General features: G+C 36.4%; 1 protein-coding gene across 1 annotated transcript in view; it reads left to right on the forward strand.

The window, feature by feature from the left end:
* LOC150091114 (propionyl-CoA carboxylase alpha chain, mitochondrial-like) overlaps positions 1–18,703 on the forward strand; it is a 1,103,107-nt gene that overhangs the window by 994,393 nt on the left and 90,011 nt on the right. Inside the window, exon 20 of the mRNA XM_090381963.1 lies at positions 11,312–11,464. Within this exon, the coding sequence (XP_090238089.1) occupies positions 11,312–11,464 (153 nt within the window). The remainder of the gene's footprint in view (positions 1–11,311; positions 11,465–18,703) is intronic.

An 18,703-nucleotide genomic window follows, 5' to 3' on the forward strand; every position in this document is an offset into this window, starting at 1 on the left:
TAAGAACAGATCCACACTTGATGTCCCTATCAAAGCTGAATCGAATATTTGCAATGCTTTTGTCATGAAGCAATATCTAGTCATGGTCAATTTAGATATTAAAAAGGCATTTGATACTACCTGGCAACATGGTATTATTATGGACCTTTATCATCTAGGGCTAAGAGGTCATCCCTCTAAGATAATTCAGAATTTCTTACTCTACCGCTCTTTTCAGATCTGCTATCAGAACGTACTGTACATCCCATATTCAGGAAGAAGGAGTAGCACAAGGACCTATACTCAGTGCAACATTATTTGCAATTTGAATCAACAGCATAACTAGAGACATCCCCAAAACTGTGAAGGCTTATATGTATGCGGAAGGTGCCTCCATAGCCAGGTGGGCAGGAGCAGCAGTGCGTAGCACACACTTCTTGATTAGACCGGGGTTCAAGCCTGTCACCACCAAATACGGAGGATGCGGAAAGGTTAGGGAATGACCACTGCATATCCCAGCGCAATATGGCCTTAGTTGCTAATGCTCCTAAAAACCAAATAACAAACAACAAACAAACATGTATGCGGATGACCTCGCCATCTCCTGCCATTCGCAAAGCATGAACATCATTGAATATCAACTCTAACTTGCCATTAAAAGAATTGAATCCTGGATGTCACACAAAAGATATCGACTAGCTGAACAGAAGTCTACCACCACTCACTTTTGTAAGCAATGTGCTCTCCACCCCATCCTGAACTACAGCTAAACAATAATCCGATACCAGTAGTAAACAGCATCAGATTTCTGGGCCTAATATTAGATAGTAAGCTTAACTTCCAAGCACATATCACATACCTCCAAACTATTTGTCTAAAACAGTTGAACATGCTTTGGTCAATCTCATACATGTCATGGGAAGCTGATCGGTACTCCTTGCTTCACCTCTACAAGTCTCTGATCCGTTTGCGCTTAGATTTTGATTCTCCTGTATATGACTCAGATAGGAAAAGCACAATAGATTGGTGGGATTCTTTCTATGAGAATAAGCCACACGAAAATCGACCTGCCTCACTCAGGATCAAAGACCTTATTTAGAGTTGGAATATAGATTTAGCTGATATTTTTCAGAGCGCTATTGCGCCTGTTCCACCTGGGACATATATTTCTGCCTCCTGTGATACACATTTTCTCTAGTGGGGGAAGAATGTCATACCTCCCTACAACATCAAACCGTTTCACTCAGCTCATGCTACTCAACTCGCATGTGGTGATGGAAGTGATTACCTTGATGGTGATCACTTCCATCAAGACATTTTAGCAATGGAACTAAGATGCAAAAGCAAATGGAGTACAGCAGGCCCCCGTTATAATGCGGTTCGCTTTACGCTGATTCGCTATAACGCTGTTCTTATATTATAACCCGTATCTGACTATAACGCTGTCACAGATCACTATAACACTCTTTTACAGTTTGCATTTCTGGCATATTTAACGAAATCGTTTCATTTGATGGAGTCGATAGCTTGAAAATGAATAGCAAAACAGCATTAAAACGTTTCCCACGCCGACTTCAGAAATTTCCCCACGCTCAGTGAAATTTTCTCGCATGGTAATTTAACTGTAAGAACAATTATAAAAAAATAAAGAATTAATTTTAGCAGCGGGAAAGATAGCTGTTCCACTGCAAGCAACTAAGGCTATGCTGGCTATTAGGATTGTAATGGAAAGACGTTAACTAATTTTATTGAAGATAATATCCAATGCAGAATTCAGTTAAGTTAAACATTATAAAAAAAAAGAGAGAGAGAGAGATTGATTAGCCAATATGATGATCTGAAGAAAACTCACCTAAAAAAAAAAAAAAAAATGTGGAACAATTTAAAATCCAGGGAGAAGCCGCAAGTGCAGATCAAGGAGCCGAAACTTTTAAAAAAGAACTTGTTAAAATTATTGAAGAGGGGTATTGTGTGTTATACTTCTCAACAAGTTTTTAACAGACGAAGCAGGACTTTTGTGGAAACGAATGCCTAAAAGAAGTTTCATATTGAAAGAAGAAAAAAACATGCCAGGTTTCAAAGCGGCGAAAGATCGTTTGACTTTATTGTTGTGTGGTAATTAAATTGCGGGGGATTTAAAATTAATACCCTTTTAGTTTATTTGGAAGAGGGCCAAAGTTCAACCCAAAATCCACACATTTTTCATGATTAAATTCATCAATTTAGATCAATTAAATTCATGATTTTGATTGTAATTTTAATACATTTTAATACATAAGTAGTTACCACATAATTATATATGTATGTAATGCAGAATATTTTATATGTACAAATATTTGAATATTAAATATTTTGACTGACATTTGTGCATCTTTTCACTACCGTTTATTATTGATTAGGAAATATTCTATGGCACCGACCGCAACTTACAAATACATATGTTACCTTATGGGAATGCGGCGCTCGCTTGGCGCGGATTCACGTAGCGCTCTGTTTTTCCGGAATGAATTATCAGCGTTAAGCGGGGGTCACCTGTATTGCCACGCTAGCTGATTATTGTTGGATGGTAAAAAGTTATGTTCCCAAAGCTGAATACAAGCCAAAGGCGAAAAGGTCCTGTATTTGATACAGGTGTGTTCGTAGCTACACCTTACTGCCATATGAATAAAAAAATACCTTGTATTAATATAAAAAACTACTTGTTTCGAAAACAGGAGCCAATCTGCCATTTTAAAGACTATTTCCATGTTTAGTGCCCCAAAATCTATAAAGTAAACTTACTTTCCTGCCCGTAACAAGATATGACCCAAAATTTGTTTTTTAGTGTTATCAAAAATATCTTCCTCAGACAATGAACTGGCAAACTATCATCAAAAGGTCCTTCATGGAATTAAATAAATTCTACCAGGTTAGCAAAATTTCAGAGTGCTGATGCTGCCATGATCTCTAGCATAAAAAAAAAAAAAAAAATTCTTATTGCCACTATGCATTTATGACTTCAATCTCCTCCTCATAATGGTAGGGCAGTGTTGATATGATTAATATCTGGACATCTGCATATCTACAAATAACTGTTATTAACAGGAAAACAAATTAACACTGGATTTTTTTGGGTGGGGGAGGGCATCAGTCCATATTACCTCAGAGGTTCTTTATAGGATTGAAGCCAGGGGCCTGGGCGGGCCATTCCAACTTTTTAATGCTCATCCTCAAACCATTCTGTCAAAATATGATCAATATAACATGGAGCCTTGTTGTAATGAGGCAGTCATCTTCTTTCCCCAATGTGTTGTCACAATGTAATTAAACCATTATTGTTTGGAACATCAAGCTAGACCAAGGCATTTGTGGTTTTGTACAAAACTGCCAATGGTCTCAGGCCAAACCATGAAAAACAACCCCAGACCATCATGCTTCCTCTGTTAAACTTCATTGTCTGGCACGTTGCTTTTTCTGGGCATCTGCCAGGCACAATCATCAGACAGGTATGCCATGTACCATAACTCTTCACTCCAAAGCACGGTTGGTCTGATGGTCCAAAAACAGTTCGCTTTACACCAAGATAACCTTCTGGCATTAATCGCAGCGATTAGTGGCTTTAGGCAACTCCTCAACCATGGTAATCTGTATCATGCAGCATGCTGTCACTGTACTGGTGCCTACCTTGTGTCCCAATCATCTGACTGAGGGGCTGAGTGTGCTGTAACAATGTCAACTTTTGTTCCAAGCACTTGATTCTTTGCAGGATTATTGATGTTACATTACATCTGCTTCAGTGGTCTTCTGGTTATTTCATGACAATTCAGCACCAGAAGTTTGAATACTGATGCCTCCCATTATAATAATATTTGTTTTCTGATAATGAGAACCAAGAGTATTTTCAGAATTCTTTTGTAGTTTCAGGAGTGCTTTTATGAAAGTAGGCATAATGTATGTATCAACTACTCTTTGTATTTTTGATACTGATGATGCTGCTGCACTTTTTTGTATAATTTTTGTATAATATAAGTGCAGTAGTACCATCAGTATCAAAAATGTTGAATAATTATTATAAGAATTCCTTAAATTAATTAAAAATACCTGTATAATCATACCTCACTCTTGCAGAGACAGCTTGGCTCAGCTGACTTTTCTATAAAGCCCAAAGCGTTAGCATTAGTAAAGGCATATGATGCAAGAAAGCAAGCTTATGCAGCATCAGCCAAAAAAAAAAAAAAAAAACACTTCCACTTCACCCCTCCATTCGTTCGAAATACCTGTCCAGCTGAGCCTTAAATTTACTTAGGCCATCAACTTCCACAACAAGGGATGGAAGTCTGTTCCACCAACCAACTACCTCCACTAATAACATTAATCCACGATGAGCAGTGTCCATTGATTACCACTTTCTGGCTTCTCCCCCTCAACCACCCCTTTATCCATAGCAGCAATTTGCCTCCAGTGCCATACTGCTCCAATTTGTGCAGCAGTCTTCCATATGCAACAGTATCAAAAGCCTTTCTAAGATCCAAGTACAGGCATACCTCGGTTAACGTTACCTCTGATAACAAAGCTTCGATATAACGAAGTCGGCAATTTCAAGCCCCATTTAACATAAAAAAAAATATATTCAGTTCAATCACCTGAAATCTAAACAAACTGAAGAAATTACGGAAACTTTTGGGGCTTCTCGTGGTTGGTTCGAGAAATTTAAAAAACGGGCCAGGATTCATAGTGCAAAATTAACAGGAGAAGCTGCAAATAAGTTTCCAGAAAAACTAAAGGAAATCATTGAACGTCAAAATTTTCCAAATTTGGTGTTCAATGTTGACGAAAGCGGTTTGTTCTGGAAACGGCTACCAACAAAAAGCTTCATTTCTATTGAAGAAAAATCAGCTGCTGGGTTCAAAGCAGCCAAAGGCCGTTTAACGTTACTCTTTGGATCAAATGCCTCTGGCGATTATAAATTAAAATTGTTATTAGTTTACCATTCAGAAAATCCGAGGGCGTTAAAAGGTAACATAAAAATGAATTTACCTGTAATATGGAAAGCAAATAGAAAAGCGTGGGTTACCAAGGAGTTATTTACTGATTGGTTTGTTAACCACTTTTGTCCTGAAGTAAAACGGTATTGTCAAAAAAAAAACAACTTTGAAGAAAAAGCTCTTTTGTTGTTAGACAATGCTCCGGGACATCCTACTGATCTTAACACGTTGGACACATGCATTCCTGTCAAAATTGTGTTTCTTCCAGCAAACACAACTTCCCTGATTCAACCATTGGATCAGGGAGTAATAGCATCATTTAAAGCTTATTATCTGCGTCGAACACTAAGCAGTTTAACTGAACTAGAGGATAAAGAGGAAATGACAGTTAAAACTTTTTGGAAAAACTACACCATTAAAAACGCAATTGAAAACATTGATAGTTCTTGGAAAGAAATCACTAAGAAATACTTAAATGAAGTTTGGCGCAAAATATGGCCAGAAGTTGTACTAGAAGAAGAAAATAACATCCAAGAAATTAGAAATGAAGTTATCCAGATGGCTCAATCAATAGGTTTCGAAAATGTCGATGAAGAGGATGTTAGAAATTTATTGAATGCAGAAGATGATGGTTTTTCAGTGGAAGATTTAGAAAACCTTGTTAGCAACGAAGACAAAGATATCATTATCTTTGTCTTCGTTGCTTAAATGGTGCTTAAATGACATTGAAAACGTTTTAAATTTTTTTAGTGAAAATGATCCTGATTTAGGAAGAAGTATTATTGTTAAGCGATCAGTGTTAAATGCAATAACTCCGTATAGGCAATTGTTAAATGAAAGAGAAAAAGAGCATAAACAACAACTTTAGACTCGTATTTTAAAATGTGATTTCACTTTGTATGTAAGTTGACTGTTTATTTAATAAAACTTTTCTTTGTTCGAAAAAAAAAGCTTTTCATTTTCTTTACGTAGGAACGTATCCCTATTCTGGCCATAGTATTTTTACCTCTGAAAACGAAGTTTCGCTTAACGAAGTAATTTCGTGGAACGCATCCTATTCGTTATTCGAGGTATGCCTGTATATAATATCAAAGTTATTCCCTGCATCCAGTTCTTTTGTGACTGCATAATAGTATCTAATCAAATTGGTCAGACAAGACTTTCCCTTAACAAAACCATGCTGTGTCCTGGCTATAACTGAAGTCTTGTCTAGATGATCCTGCAGTGCTTCTTTAACCAGTGCCTCCATTAATTTTCCTGGAACAGAAGTTAAACTCACAGGTCTATAATTACTTGTGTCAGCCTTTGATCCTCCTTTTGTCAATTGGGGTGACATTTGCACATCTCCAGTCTATGGGTACCTCCCCTGAGTCCAAAGAAACTCTCATAATTATGGCTAAGGGCTCGCTTACTTCCTTTGCTGCTTCCTTTAATATAACTGAATAGATCCCATCTATCCAGGTACCTTTTTTATGTTTATCCTCAACAATTTCTTCTCCACTTTCCTCTCAGTTATTACCGAATCATCTAGCTCACTGCCAGAGTTTACTTCACCTCTGGCATTTCCCTTCCTGAATAACTCCTCATGTGTGAATGTAGATGGAAAATACTCGTTTACTTTTTAGGCACCTGAGCAGGATCCTCAACTGTTGAACCATCAATATTCAGTAGACCAATCTGATTCATCCCTTTCCTTCTAGAGTTTACATAGGTAAAGAACTCTGTTGTTTTTCTTTGCATATCTACAAATAACTGAATTTCTGAAGGATTTCTCATAATCTGCCTTTGCCTGCCTAATCTCCTTTGTGACTTGGGTACAGACCAGCTTATATCTATCATAGGCTTCCATGTCACCCATTAATTTATATGTATCCCATGCATTTTTCTTCTCTGCCATATGTCTCATTAGTTCATCTGACATCCATTTAGGCCTAAACCTTGAACAATATTTCTTAGTTGGTATGTAAAGCCTAGTAGCTTCCAAGATAAGTTATTTGAATCCTTCCCATTTTGAATTTGCTGTTGGTAACATCATCAGTTGGTCCCACTGTATAGAATTTAAATACTGTCTCAGACCATCATAGTCGCCTTTACGAAAGCAGTACCAACTGTGAGTAATGTACCAACTGTGTGGTACTACACTCAGGGTAGTGGAGAATGAAAAGGAACTTGGGGTAATTGTGCAGACAGGCTCCAAGAGTAGCTTATGGTCTATTGGCAATGATATACAGGAATGTTGCTATCAGGGATAAGGAGGTGATTGTCTCCTTGTATAGGCAATGGGCAGGAAACACATTGAGTAATGCATACAGGTCTGGAGGCCTCATTTTAGGAATGATGTAGAGCTGCTGGAATAAGTATAGAGAAGGGCAATGAGATTAGTGAATGGAACAAAGGGTTGGTGTTACTAAGAAGGGCTTAAGTTATGCAAACTGCAGTGTCTGAAGACTAGGCACCTGCAAGGTGATGTAATTGAAATGTACAAGGTCTTGAATGGCTTCAGCAAGCTCAGTGCTGGCAGGATTCTTCCACTTTCTCAGATTACTCACCTGAGGAGACATAAATTCAATTTGAGGAAAGAAAATTGTAGAATAGATGTATGGAAATTTTCTTCTAGACAGCGGGTGGTTGATAATGGAACAAACTTCCATCTGCCGTAGTGGAGGCTGACAACTTAAATAAGTCCAAGGCAGAACTAGACAAGCATTTAGAATGAATGGATAGGTGAAATGGGAAGGTTTGGGATTTTTTTATTTGTTTATTTTGCTGATGCTATATAAGCTTGCTTTCTTACATCATATGCCTCTATTAATAATGATATTAAGAGTAGGAGACCGGCGGAATTACTTAACAAGTACAGGTCACTTTTGAAAAAAAGCCGTGAATTAGGGTTGAATTTGAAAGTTTCTGCAATTCTGCCCAGATTACTGTGTGGTAATCTGGGCAGAATGTACCAACGATAGGAGGGAGTATATGATGAGAGCCCTGTCGATCAATTCGGCCCTGGAAGGATTGTGCAAGGCTCAAGGGGTAGAATTTTTTTCAGCCTGGTCTGTACTTGATAACAGGAGAGACTGCTTCTACAGGGATGAGATAAACTTCAATAGAAAGGGTGCAAGAATGTTTGCTGATGCTATCGAGGCAGTGTTAGGTGGGTTGGAAAACTGCTAGATTGGGGGGAGAGAAAGGACTAATAGGTTAACAGTAGCCACTGGCAGAGGTGAAAGAGATTCTTGCACTGCTTCTATTGGAATGAGCCGCAACCTTAAAAATAAGATGCAGGATATTTCAGAGACTGCTGGGAATCATTGGGGTACAAATAAACACATAGGTTGTGTCTAAGAAAAAGAACAGGTGCATGTATACTTGCGTGTACACCAATGCTAAGAGTTTAGTAAATAAATTTGATGAATTTGAGGTATTGCTCAAAACATCAAAGGCAGATATTGTGGGAATTTCAGAGACATGGTGTCACACAGATATAAGGAATGCAGAACTGGAATTTGGGGAGTACAATGTCTACAGAAAGGATAGACAGGGTAGGAAGGGAGGAGGGGTTATGCTATTAGTTAAGAAATACATAAAATCCAAGGAAGTGAAGCCAGTCAACATTGCTGGACAGTGCAGTGTCGAGTCAGTTTGGTGTGACATAAGCATTGGGAGATCAAAATTGAGAGTAGGAGTGTGCTATAAGCCTAATGACTCTGATGAGTATAATAAGAAACTGTATGGGAAAATAAAGTGGGTAAGTAAATCAGAGAGTCTTATAATGTTGGATTTTAATTTCCCAGATATTGCTGGAATTTGGGGGCTGGTCACTCACACACTAGCAAGGCTTTTGGGAATTTATTGGATGATTGTTTTCTACATCAGCATGTTCGGGAGGCAACTAGAGGGAGTAATACTCTTGATTTGATTATCAGTAGTGATTCTTCATGCATTAAGAATCTGCAGGTAAATGAACCACTAGGTGGCAGTGATCACAGTGTGCTGAAGTGGGATTTACTCAAAGAGGTAACTACCATTAGGGGTAAAGGGAAGGATTATTGCTTTCGTAAAGGCGACTACGATGGACTGAGACAGTATTTAAATTCTATACAGTGGGACCAACTGATGATGTTACCAACTGCAAATTCAAAATGGGAAGCATTCAAAGAACTTAACTTGGAAGCTACTAGGCTGTACATACCAACTAAGAAATATTGTACAAGGTTTAGGCCTAAGTGGATGTCAGATGAACTAATGAGACATATGGCAGAGAAGAAAAATGCATGGGATACATACAAATTAACACGTGACACAGAAGCCTATGATAGATACAAGTTGATCTGTAACCAAGTTACAAAGGAGGTTAGGCAGGCGAAGGCACATTACGAGAAATCTTTGGCAAGGGATGCAAAGAAAAACAGCAAAGAGTTCTTTACTTATGTAAACTCTAGAAGGAAGGGGATGAATCAGATTGGTCCACTTGATATCGATGGGTCAACTGTTGATGATCCTGCTCAGGTAGCTAACAAACTGAGTGAATATTTTGCATCGACATTCACACATTCAGTGAGGGGGAATGCCAGAGGTGTATTCAACTCTGGCAGTAAGCTAGAGAATCTTGTAATAACTGAGAGTAAAGTGGAGGAGAAATTGTTGAAGATTTAATATAATATAACTTTAATATAACTGGATGGGATCTATCCAGTTATATTAAAGGAGGCAGCAAAGGAAGTAAGCAAACCCTTAGCCATACTTATGAGAGCTTCCTTGGACTCAGGGGAAGTACCCATGGACTGGAGATGTGCAAATGTGACCCCAATTCACAAAGGAGGATCAAAGGCTGACACAAGTAATTACAGACCTGTTAGTTTAGTTTCTGTTCCTGGAAAAGTAATGGAGGCACTGGTTAAAGAAGCACTGCAGGATCATCTAGACAAGACTTCAGTTATAGCTCAGACACAGCATGGTTTTGTTAAGGGGAATTCTTGCCTGACCAATTTGATTGGATACTGTGATGCAGTCACAAAAGAACTGGATGCAGGGAATAACTTTGATATTTTATACTTGGATCTTAGAAAGGCTTTTGATAATGTTGCACATGGAAGACTGCTGCACAAATTGGAGCAGTGTGGCACTGGAGGCAAATTTCTGCTATGGATAAAGGGGTGGTTGAGGGGGAGAAGACAGAGAGTGGTAATCAATGGACACTGCTCATCGTGGACTAATGTTATTAGTGGAGTCCCTCAGGGTTCAGTATTGGGTCTATTATTGTTTTCTGTATTTATATATGATATTGATGATGGTATATCAAGCTTAATGGCCAAGTTTGCAGATGATACGAAGGTTGGCAGGGTTGTCAAGGACACTATGCTACTGCAAGAGGATCTGGAAGGGTTGAGCAGATGGGCTGAGTGGTGGCAAATGAAGTTTAACATTGACAAATGTAAAGTACTACATATGGGAAACAGCAACCCCAGAGCAACGTATCAACTCTGTGGTACTACACTGACAGTGGTAGAGAATGAAAGGGACCAGGGGGTGGTTGTGCAGGCAGATATAAAGTTTTCTGAGCAGTGCAGACGGGCTGCAAGAGTAGCTCATGGAGTATTGTCGATGATATATAGGAATTTTTCTAGCAGGGATATGGAGGTGATTATTCCCCTGTATAAGGCAATGGTCAGACCACACCTAGAGTACTGTATACAGGTCTGGAGGCCTCATTTCAAGAAGGATGTGGAGATGCTGGAACGAGTACAGAGAAGGGCAACAAGATTAGTGAATGGAACAAAGGGGTGCTCTTACGGCTTAAGTTTTGCAAATTAGAGTGTCTGGAGACTAGGCACCAGCGAGGTGATCTGATAGAGGTGTATAAAGCCTTGAATGGTTTGAGCATGCTCAATGCTGATGGGATTCTTCCTCTTGCTCAGAATAATCACCTGAGAGGGCATAAATTCAAATTGAGAAAAGACAGATGTAGGATAGACATGAGGAAATTTGCCTTTTGCCAGCAGATGGTTTGTTGGTGAAATAGACTTCCATCCCTTGTGGTGGAAGTTGATAGCCTAAATAAGTTTAAGGCTCAGCTGGACAGGTATTTCAAATGAACAGAGGGGTGAAGTGGAAGTGGTTATTTATTTATTTATTTTATTTTATTTTTTTTTTTTTTGGCTGATACTGCATAAGCTTGCTTTCTTGCATCAAATGCCTCTACTAATGCTAATAATGCTAATGCTAATTTTTTTTTAAAATTTGTCCTTGCACCAATTTCAGTATGTTGTTATTTATTTTTATTGTTTCCTTTTGCAGTACTGATATTTAAAACCATATCATTATTAATATTTAATTAGTAATTGTAAATGTAAACTGTAAACTTTTAATAGGTAATTGTAAATGGTCACTGCGTAGAGGTTTCTGGAAACATATATTTATCTGATCCTGTTATGGATGTCCTGATAGATAACCAACCTTATGTTGTTCAGTTAATTAAACATAATGGCACTGGTCATATGCGTATACGGTTTGAAGGTACTGCAGTAAGTATCATTTATTTTGTTTTCTTGATTGCCATTAAAAAATCTTGTTAATAATATTTTCATTAAACAGATATATTAAAAATGTCACTAAAATACAGTTAATAGTAAAAAAAAAATTTACCATTAACTGTATGTATTTACTTAAATTTTTTATTTAGGCTTTTAATTAATTTACATAGCATTATTTATTTTGCCTGTTTTAAAATATAACTATATGCATACCTTTGTTTGTGTTAGCAGTAATAAATAAATATAGAAGAAAATTATATCTCTAATCATGACTTTAATAGATACATTTCCTTTGTGATTATTTCCATTAAGAGGTAACTACCAGTTAATAAGTTGTTATAGCACTATTATTTCATTTGTTAACAGCATAATATCCTTCGGTCACATGCACTGCTCCCAAGTAGTGTATGTGTCCAAGGGGGTTGTAAGAACCTCTGGAGTATGATACTATAATAATCACTATGTAACACTGCATTAATTAGTAGTTATCTCTTGATAAAAATTATATTTAAAATATATTATATTTTAAGAGAGCTACCTTTCTACATTTTAATACAAGTAGAAAGTTGTGCTTAATAGTAATAATTCATACTTGCTATAATTCATACATTATCTGTATGAATTATAGCAAGTAGTAAATTTTTGTTTCCTGTTTAAAAATCTTTACTGGAAGAACAATATTAATGTTGACTACCATTATTAGTTTAAATTACTTTCAACTAATAATGGAAAATCTAGAAACAAGCTTATATTGCAGAACCCACAGATTTAGATAACCTTAAAAACCAACCAACTATTTTGTCAAAGTGTTAAGATTGATATGGTGAAAATGTGAATAGTAGACAATTATTATAAAGAAAAGAAATGGATTGTGGAAAGTATGGATTACTGAGGTCAGAGGACGAAATTCAATCCCCATCACTGGAGTAACAAAAGTGTCCACAAGACAGAAACTGAATGCAGAAATGTGTTGAATTTAAAGTTAAAAGTATGCACAGTTTTTACCATATGTTTAATTGTAAACATCTTAAATACACCACTTTAGCTATTCACTTTGACTTAATACATTATTCACATTTTCCATAAATTTGCTAACAGAGAGCACTTGTTTGATGTGAAACCGGTACGTCTCAAAATAGCTGTCGAGTCTTACCTTGAGTATTAAATAAATAATGGATTCACCTTTATGGCAATAGTATTTATGTTAAAATGATATTGGCAATTTAGGTTAATTCATCAGAAAGGAAGTAAGCAAACCCTTAGCCAAAATTATGACAGCTTCCTTGGACTCAGGGGAGGTACTCATGGACTGTAAATGTGCAAATGTGACACCAATCGACAAAGGAGGATCAAAGGGAGACACAGGTAATTACAGACCTCTTAGTTTAACTTCTGTCCCATGGAAATTAATGGAGGCACTGGTTAAAGAAGCATTGCAAGATTATCTAGACAAGACTTCAGTTATATCTTGGACGGACACAGCATGGGTTTGTTAAGGGGAAGTCTTGTCTGACCAATTTGATTCAATACTATGATGTAGTAGTAGTAGTGCCTCTGTAGCCAGGTGGGCAGGAGCAGCAGTGCGTAGCACATGCTTCTTGATTAGACCGGGGTTCAAGCCCATGACCACCAAATATGGAGGATGCGGAAAGGTCACAGAATGAACACCGCATATCCCCGGAGCAATATGGCCTTAGTTGCTAATGCTCCTAAAAACGAAATACAGTTGGTCGTCGACTTACGACTGACTTCTGTTCTGACTGACAGATCGTAAGTCGATCTGGTCGTATGTCAGCCATATATTTATTAACAGTATTTTTTAACCTTTCTAATCTTTTTATCATCTCTATAATTTATTTTTATAATCTTTTAAATTTTTATCATCTTTTATTTTTCATTTTAAATACAGTAATGTTTTTATCTTTTACTTAGCGATACTGTACATACCTTCGTTTCTACGCCTAGGCTATATCTCTCTCTATGAGGTTAAATTTGAATGTTCTCTACATTTTAATTGGTTTATTATTCATACTGTTTATAAAAAAACAAAACTACAATCTATAATTATATTGTACATAATGTGAAAAATAATACTGTAAAAATAATACAGTAATAATACAGAAAAATAATAAAATAAGACAATTAATTGAAATCTCCTGCTTGTACTGTAATGAATGTTTTCAAACCACTGAGCAAAAATTTGATTCAAATGGTGTCAACAACAGCTTCTTAAGAACTTTCAAAGACAGGGAACAAATGGAAATTGGGTGATAATTGGCTACATAACTCAGATTAGGAAACTTAGGAATTAGAATTACATTATAACTTTTCCATATACTGAGACAAGCCCAAAACATAAAACCTATTTAAACATATGGGACAACATTTCAAAAATAAAATATGAGCTAAACATCAGATAAAAGTTGGGGATTAAATCAGAACCAGCTGCCAACTGATAAGTTAAACTCTTAAATCTTCTCTAAGCCATCATCAAAACTTTTCACAAAACATTATATATTTTATTATTTTAAATTTAGGCCCTGATGTGGTATGAAGATGTAGAGGCATATATGATTTATTTGCCTCTACATCTCATGTTTATTTCATGAGATGTATATTTCATGTTTATTTATGCATATTTTGTCTTTGGTTTTTAAATATTCTGATGTATATTGATTATATTGTTTTAAATTACGTCACAATATATGTGACGTAATTTATGTCACATATATTGAAATATGTGACTAAATTATGAAAATCTATCTTTTGCTGTATCCTGTAATACAACGATCTGCCTTTGGATGCTTAGGCTACTTTCAAAAAACCAGCACTTTCTAAAAACCAGAATTTTCAAAAATCGGGCTCAACCTAAGCCTCAGGTTACTGGATTTATGATGATATATTGTAGTTGCATTTCAGTAGTAGTATTTGCAGAATAACAGACTATGTGTGTGGCAACATACTCAAGTTAGTAGAGTTTAAGGTGCAGAAAAGAGCAGCAAGATTAGGGAGGAGCACAACTGAGTAATCAAACAAATAGACTTGAGTTCTGTAAATTACCATAATCTGAAACTAGTAGACCTGATTGAAGTGTTTAAGTTGGATTGAGTATATTAAAGTGTACAGATGCATTCTTTCTCTTTCATGGGTGACACACATACGCACAAACATCAGGGAATAAGTTTAAATTGAAAAAAGATGGTTGCAGGATAGTTGTTCAAAACTTTTCTTTAAGTGTGACTGTGGTTATTCAAAGAAATTCCCATGGAAATAGACAATATGGCACACTAAAGAGATTTATTACCCCTGGTAAAAAACTGCCCATCACTTGCACAATGGAAGGATTACCATCACTCACCCCCAACAAAGAAGGTTTAAGTCTGTGCTATCAGCAGGGAAAGTAATGGTCACTATTTTCTGAAAGCCATAATAGTCTTGTTGTTCAGCATTCATAGCATCTGGAGATGCTATGAATGCTGCATTGTACTGCATACTTCTGAAAGAATTTAGGAGATGTATACCTGTTTTTCACATTAGATTATTTAAACTTAGTGGAAAAATTCAAAAATAAATTACATAAATGATGCAGAAAAAGTCCTGGATTATTCACACATGGAATACTGCTTTTTCATGACAACACTACTCTCCATACATCATGTTTATAATGTATATAATGTTCATAATTTAATTTTCACGTACTGTAGATTGTGATTTGTCTTTTCATATTATTTGGACTTCTGATTGAGATTGAAATTGAGATGCTCTAAAGTCAGCAGTCTTCTAGATGTTGCTTCAATTTCTAAACTATTCTACCCCTCCCTCTGCTCTCTTCATGTCAGACAGATATGTTAAGCAAACCTCCCAGGCCGATCAATCAGTCAGCATTATAAATGTGCGAGTTAACGTTGTTACATGTTAGTAAACTCATTCTCCTTATATAGTTTTTGGTTTCAGTTGCAGTTAAACATGTGTTTAAAATGTTACATCATTGTGGTAAGTCACCAGTTATTTCTTGTTGATTACACAATTAAAACTTACAGACAGCCATGACACTCCTACTGAAGAAAGTATATGAACTTTATTTTCTGCAAATTCAAGATCAGGTTCTGCAATGTCAGGGCAGAAAGTGGGCCGCTCATGCTACACAAATTTTTCTTCACATCTCAAAGACTGGTTAAATAATAAAAGTAAAGTATCACAGCCATTCGCTGTTCCCATGGATGGGAGCTAACCATTCATGTCAACTGCTGTCATTTTTGCATAACTCAGATTGAAGAATAGAATAGGAAAGACGAAAAAGGAAAAAATTGAGTATCCAAACATCCCATCAGTCATTAGACCAGTTATCACCATGATGAACTAGTTGTTCCTGTTCCTCTAGAATCCTGGTTATTAGAAGAGGAAAATGCATTTGACCAAATAGAAACAGTCCAAACATCAACTCTAAATCAGGATACGAATGCTCAGACTCAAACAAGCCTCATCTTTTAACTCAGAGTGAATTAAATGGCTTTGTGCAAAGGCAGAGCTTTTGGGATCTAGGCTAAAAAATATATAATTTAAAGAGCTGTTAACTCGCCAGTTTAAAACAGATCCACTTTTCTGACTTGATTTGACTCCTCCTTTATCCCACCATCATAATAGAATATATATATATTTTTTTTCTTATAACAGTTTTAATTTGTCTTTTTTTTTTTTTTGTAAAAAAAAAAAATTGCATATTTTCTTCCTATTTTTGATAATATAGGAGCAGTGAATGCCTATAGTATGGCTCAGGATGCTGTCGTCTCTAAATTTTAAAAACAATAAAGATTAAGTTAAGAACTTACAGTTTATAAAAACTAATATCATTAAAAATTTATTTTCAAAAAGTAAAAATGTTAGACACAACTTTTCTTAACTCGCATTGCTGATAGAATCTAGAAATACAAGCCAAAACACCACCATTCTCTAGCAATAAATTAGTAAAGGCCACTTTCCTAGCCAATTACAAAAGAGAAAGAAGAGTACAGATATAATATATCATGAATGTCAAAACAGTTTGATTGATGATCAACTGCTCAGCAGAATGCCACATGACAAAAACTATATATGGGGGGGGGGAACACATTATTGCAGTTCTACCAACATTGTGCCACCAAGGCAATTTACATATTGTGATCCAATTGAAGGGTTACAACTTCAGATGTTTAATATTTAGTAGTATGCATCTCCTAGTAGAAGCTGTACAACTTAATGAATAAATCTGGAAGCCAGTGTACTTTCTATTTTGATTTCCGTATACCAAAGCATGTTTTATTATGTTTGTTTGTTATTTGGTTTTTAGGAGCATTAGCAACTAAGGCCATGTTGCTCCGGGATATGTGGTGGTCATTCCCTGACCTTTCCGCATCCTCCGTATTTAGTGGTGATGGGGTCAAACCCCAGTCTAATCAAGAAGCGTGTGCTACGCACTGCTGCTCCTTCCCACCTGGCTACGGAGGCGCCATCATGTTTTATTATGTTTAATAGCTCCAAACATGATTCATAGATAGCCAGTTACCAACTCAGTTTTTGGAAGCATAAAATTAAATATTATTTGACTTAAATGTAAGTGTATTTTGTGAACAGATTCTTTTGAACGAAACTGAAATTAATTAATTTCACAAAAAAAAAAAAAAAAAGAAGAACGAATTGATGAACAGTGGTCGTTAGTTGGAGACCCGACAGGTACATATGGAATCTTTAAATATAACAATTTAACTAATCATGCTTGACAATTTAAGTATTCTTCTTCAAATGTAAACAGAGTTTGAAAGAATATTTAGCCAGATGAAAAAAAAACAAATTCTTTTTTTTTTATTATTTTTTTTATTATGAAGCTTTGGAAATGCTGTTCACAGCCTTCTAAATGGTGGTATCATTATTCTAAACAAAAATTTGACTCAACATTTCTAGAATACAAAGTCTGCATTAGCATTAGTAGAGGCATATGATGCAAGAAAACATCAGGCAAAAAAAGAAAAAAAAAGCTGTTTCCATTTCACCCATCCATTTACTCCAGAAGAATGTCTAGTTCAGAATTTGTTTAAGCTGTCAACTTCCACAATGACAGATCGGAGTTTATTCCAGCAATCAACCCTCCATTGGCTAAAGGCAAATTTCCACACATCTATTCTACAACTGTCTTTCCTCAATTTGAATTTATGCCCTCTCAGGTTCGTAATATGAGCAAGAGGAAGAGTCTCATCAGCATTGAGCCTGCTCAAACCATTCAAGGCTTTATACACCTCAATCGAATCACCTCACAGGTGCCTAGTTTCCAGACACTGCAATTTGCAGAACATAATCCTTTCTTGGTAAGAGGACCGATTCGTTCCACAAACCAACCTTGTTGCCCTTCTCTGTACTCGTTCCAGCAACTCTACATCTTTCTTAAAATGAGGCCTCCCGACCTGTATGCAGTACTCACAGTGTGACCTGACCATTGCCTTATACAAGAGGATAATCAACTCCTTATCCCTGCTACCAAAATTCCTATATATCATTGACAAGACACCGTGAGCTACTCTTGCAGCCTCTCTTACACTACCCATAAAACTTCATATCTTGACTGCACAATTATCCCCAGGACTCATTCACCAATACCCTGAGTGTAGTATCACAGTTAGTATGTTACTCTTTCCTGAGTGTGGTATCGCAGTTGGTATGTTATTGTGCTACCCATATACCCATACACAGTACTTTGCATTTGTCACTGTTAAACTTCAGTAGCAGCCTCTAAGCCCATCTGCTCAACTTTTCTAGATCCTGTAGCAGCAAACGACCATCCTTACTGTCACTAACAACCGTACAAACCTTTGTATCATCTGCAAACTCTCGATTTTCCAGGATAGATGGTAAAAAATTATTTCCGGTTAATCCAAAAATATAGTAAGTCCCCAACATATGTAAGCATACGTACCAGGACTTCTTTCGTAAGTCAAGATTTGCGTAACTTGGGAATGACTAATAAAATATTGCTGTTAGCAGAACTCTTTGCCCATCATTTTCACGATTTCTAAACAAAAAAAAAAAAAAAAAGCTACAAAAAAAAAAAATTCCGACATCCCTAACATGCATAACGAAACAAATTTGTCTTTTTGCTGTGCGGCAGAACACAACAATCGATGTGACGCACTAAAACAAACTAAACAATTGGTCTCTCTTTTTTCTTTTGAGCAGCGGGTGTGAAGACAGCGAGAGGTTGCA

This window comes from Mastigoproctus giganteus, chromosome 1 (genome assembly GCF_048544385.1).
Source record: "Mastigoproctus giganteus isolate SK-2022 chromosome 1, ASM4854438v1, whole genome shotgun sequence".
Taxonomy (NCBI): Eukaryota; Metazoa; Arthropoda; class Arachnida; order Uropygi; family Thelyphonidae; genus Mastigoproctus; species Mastigoproctus giganteus.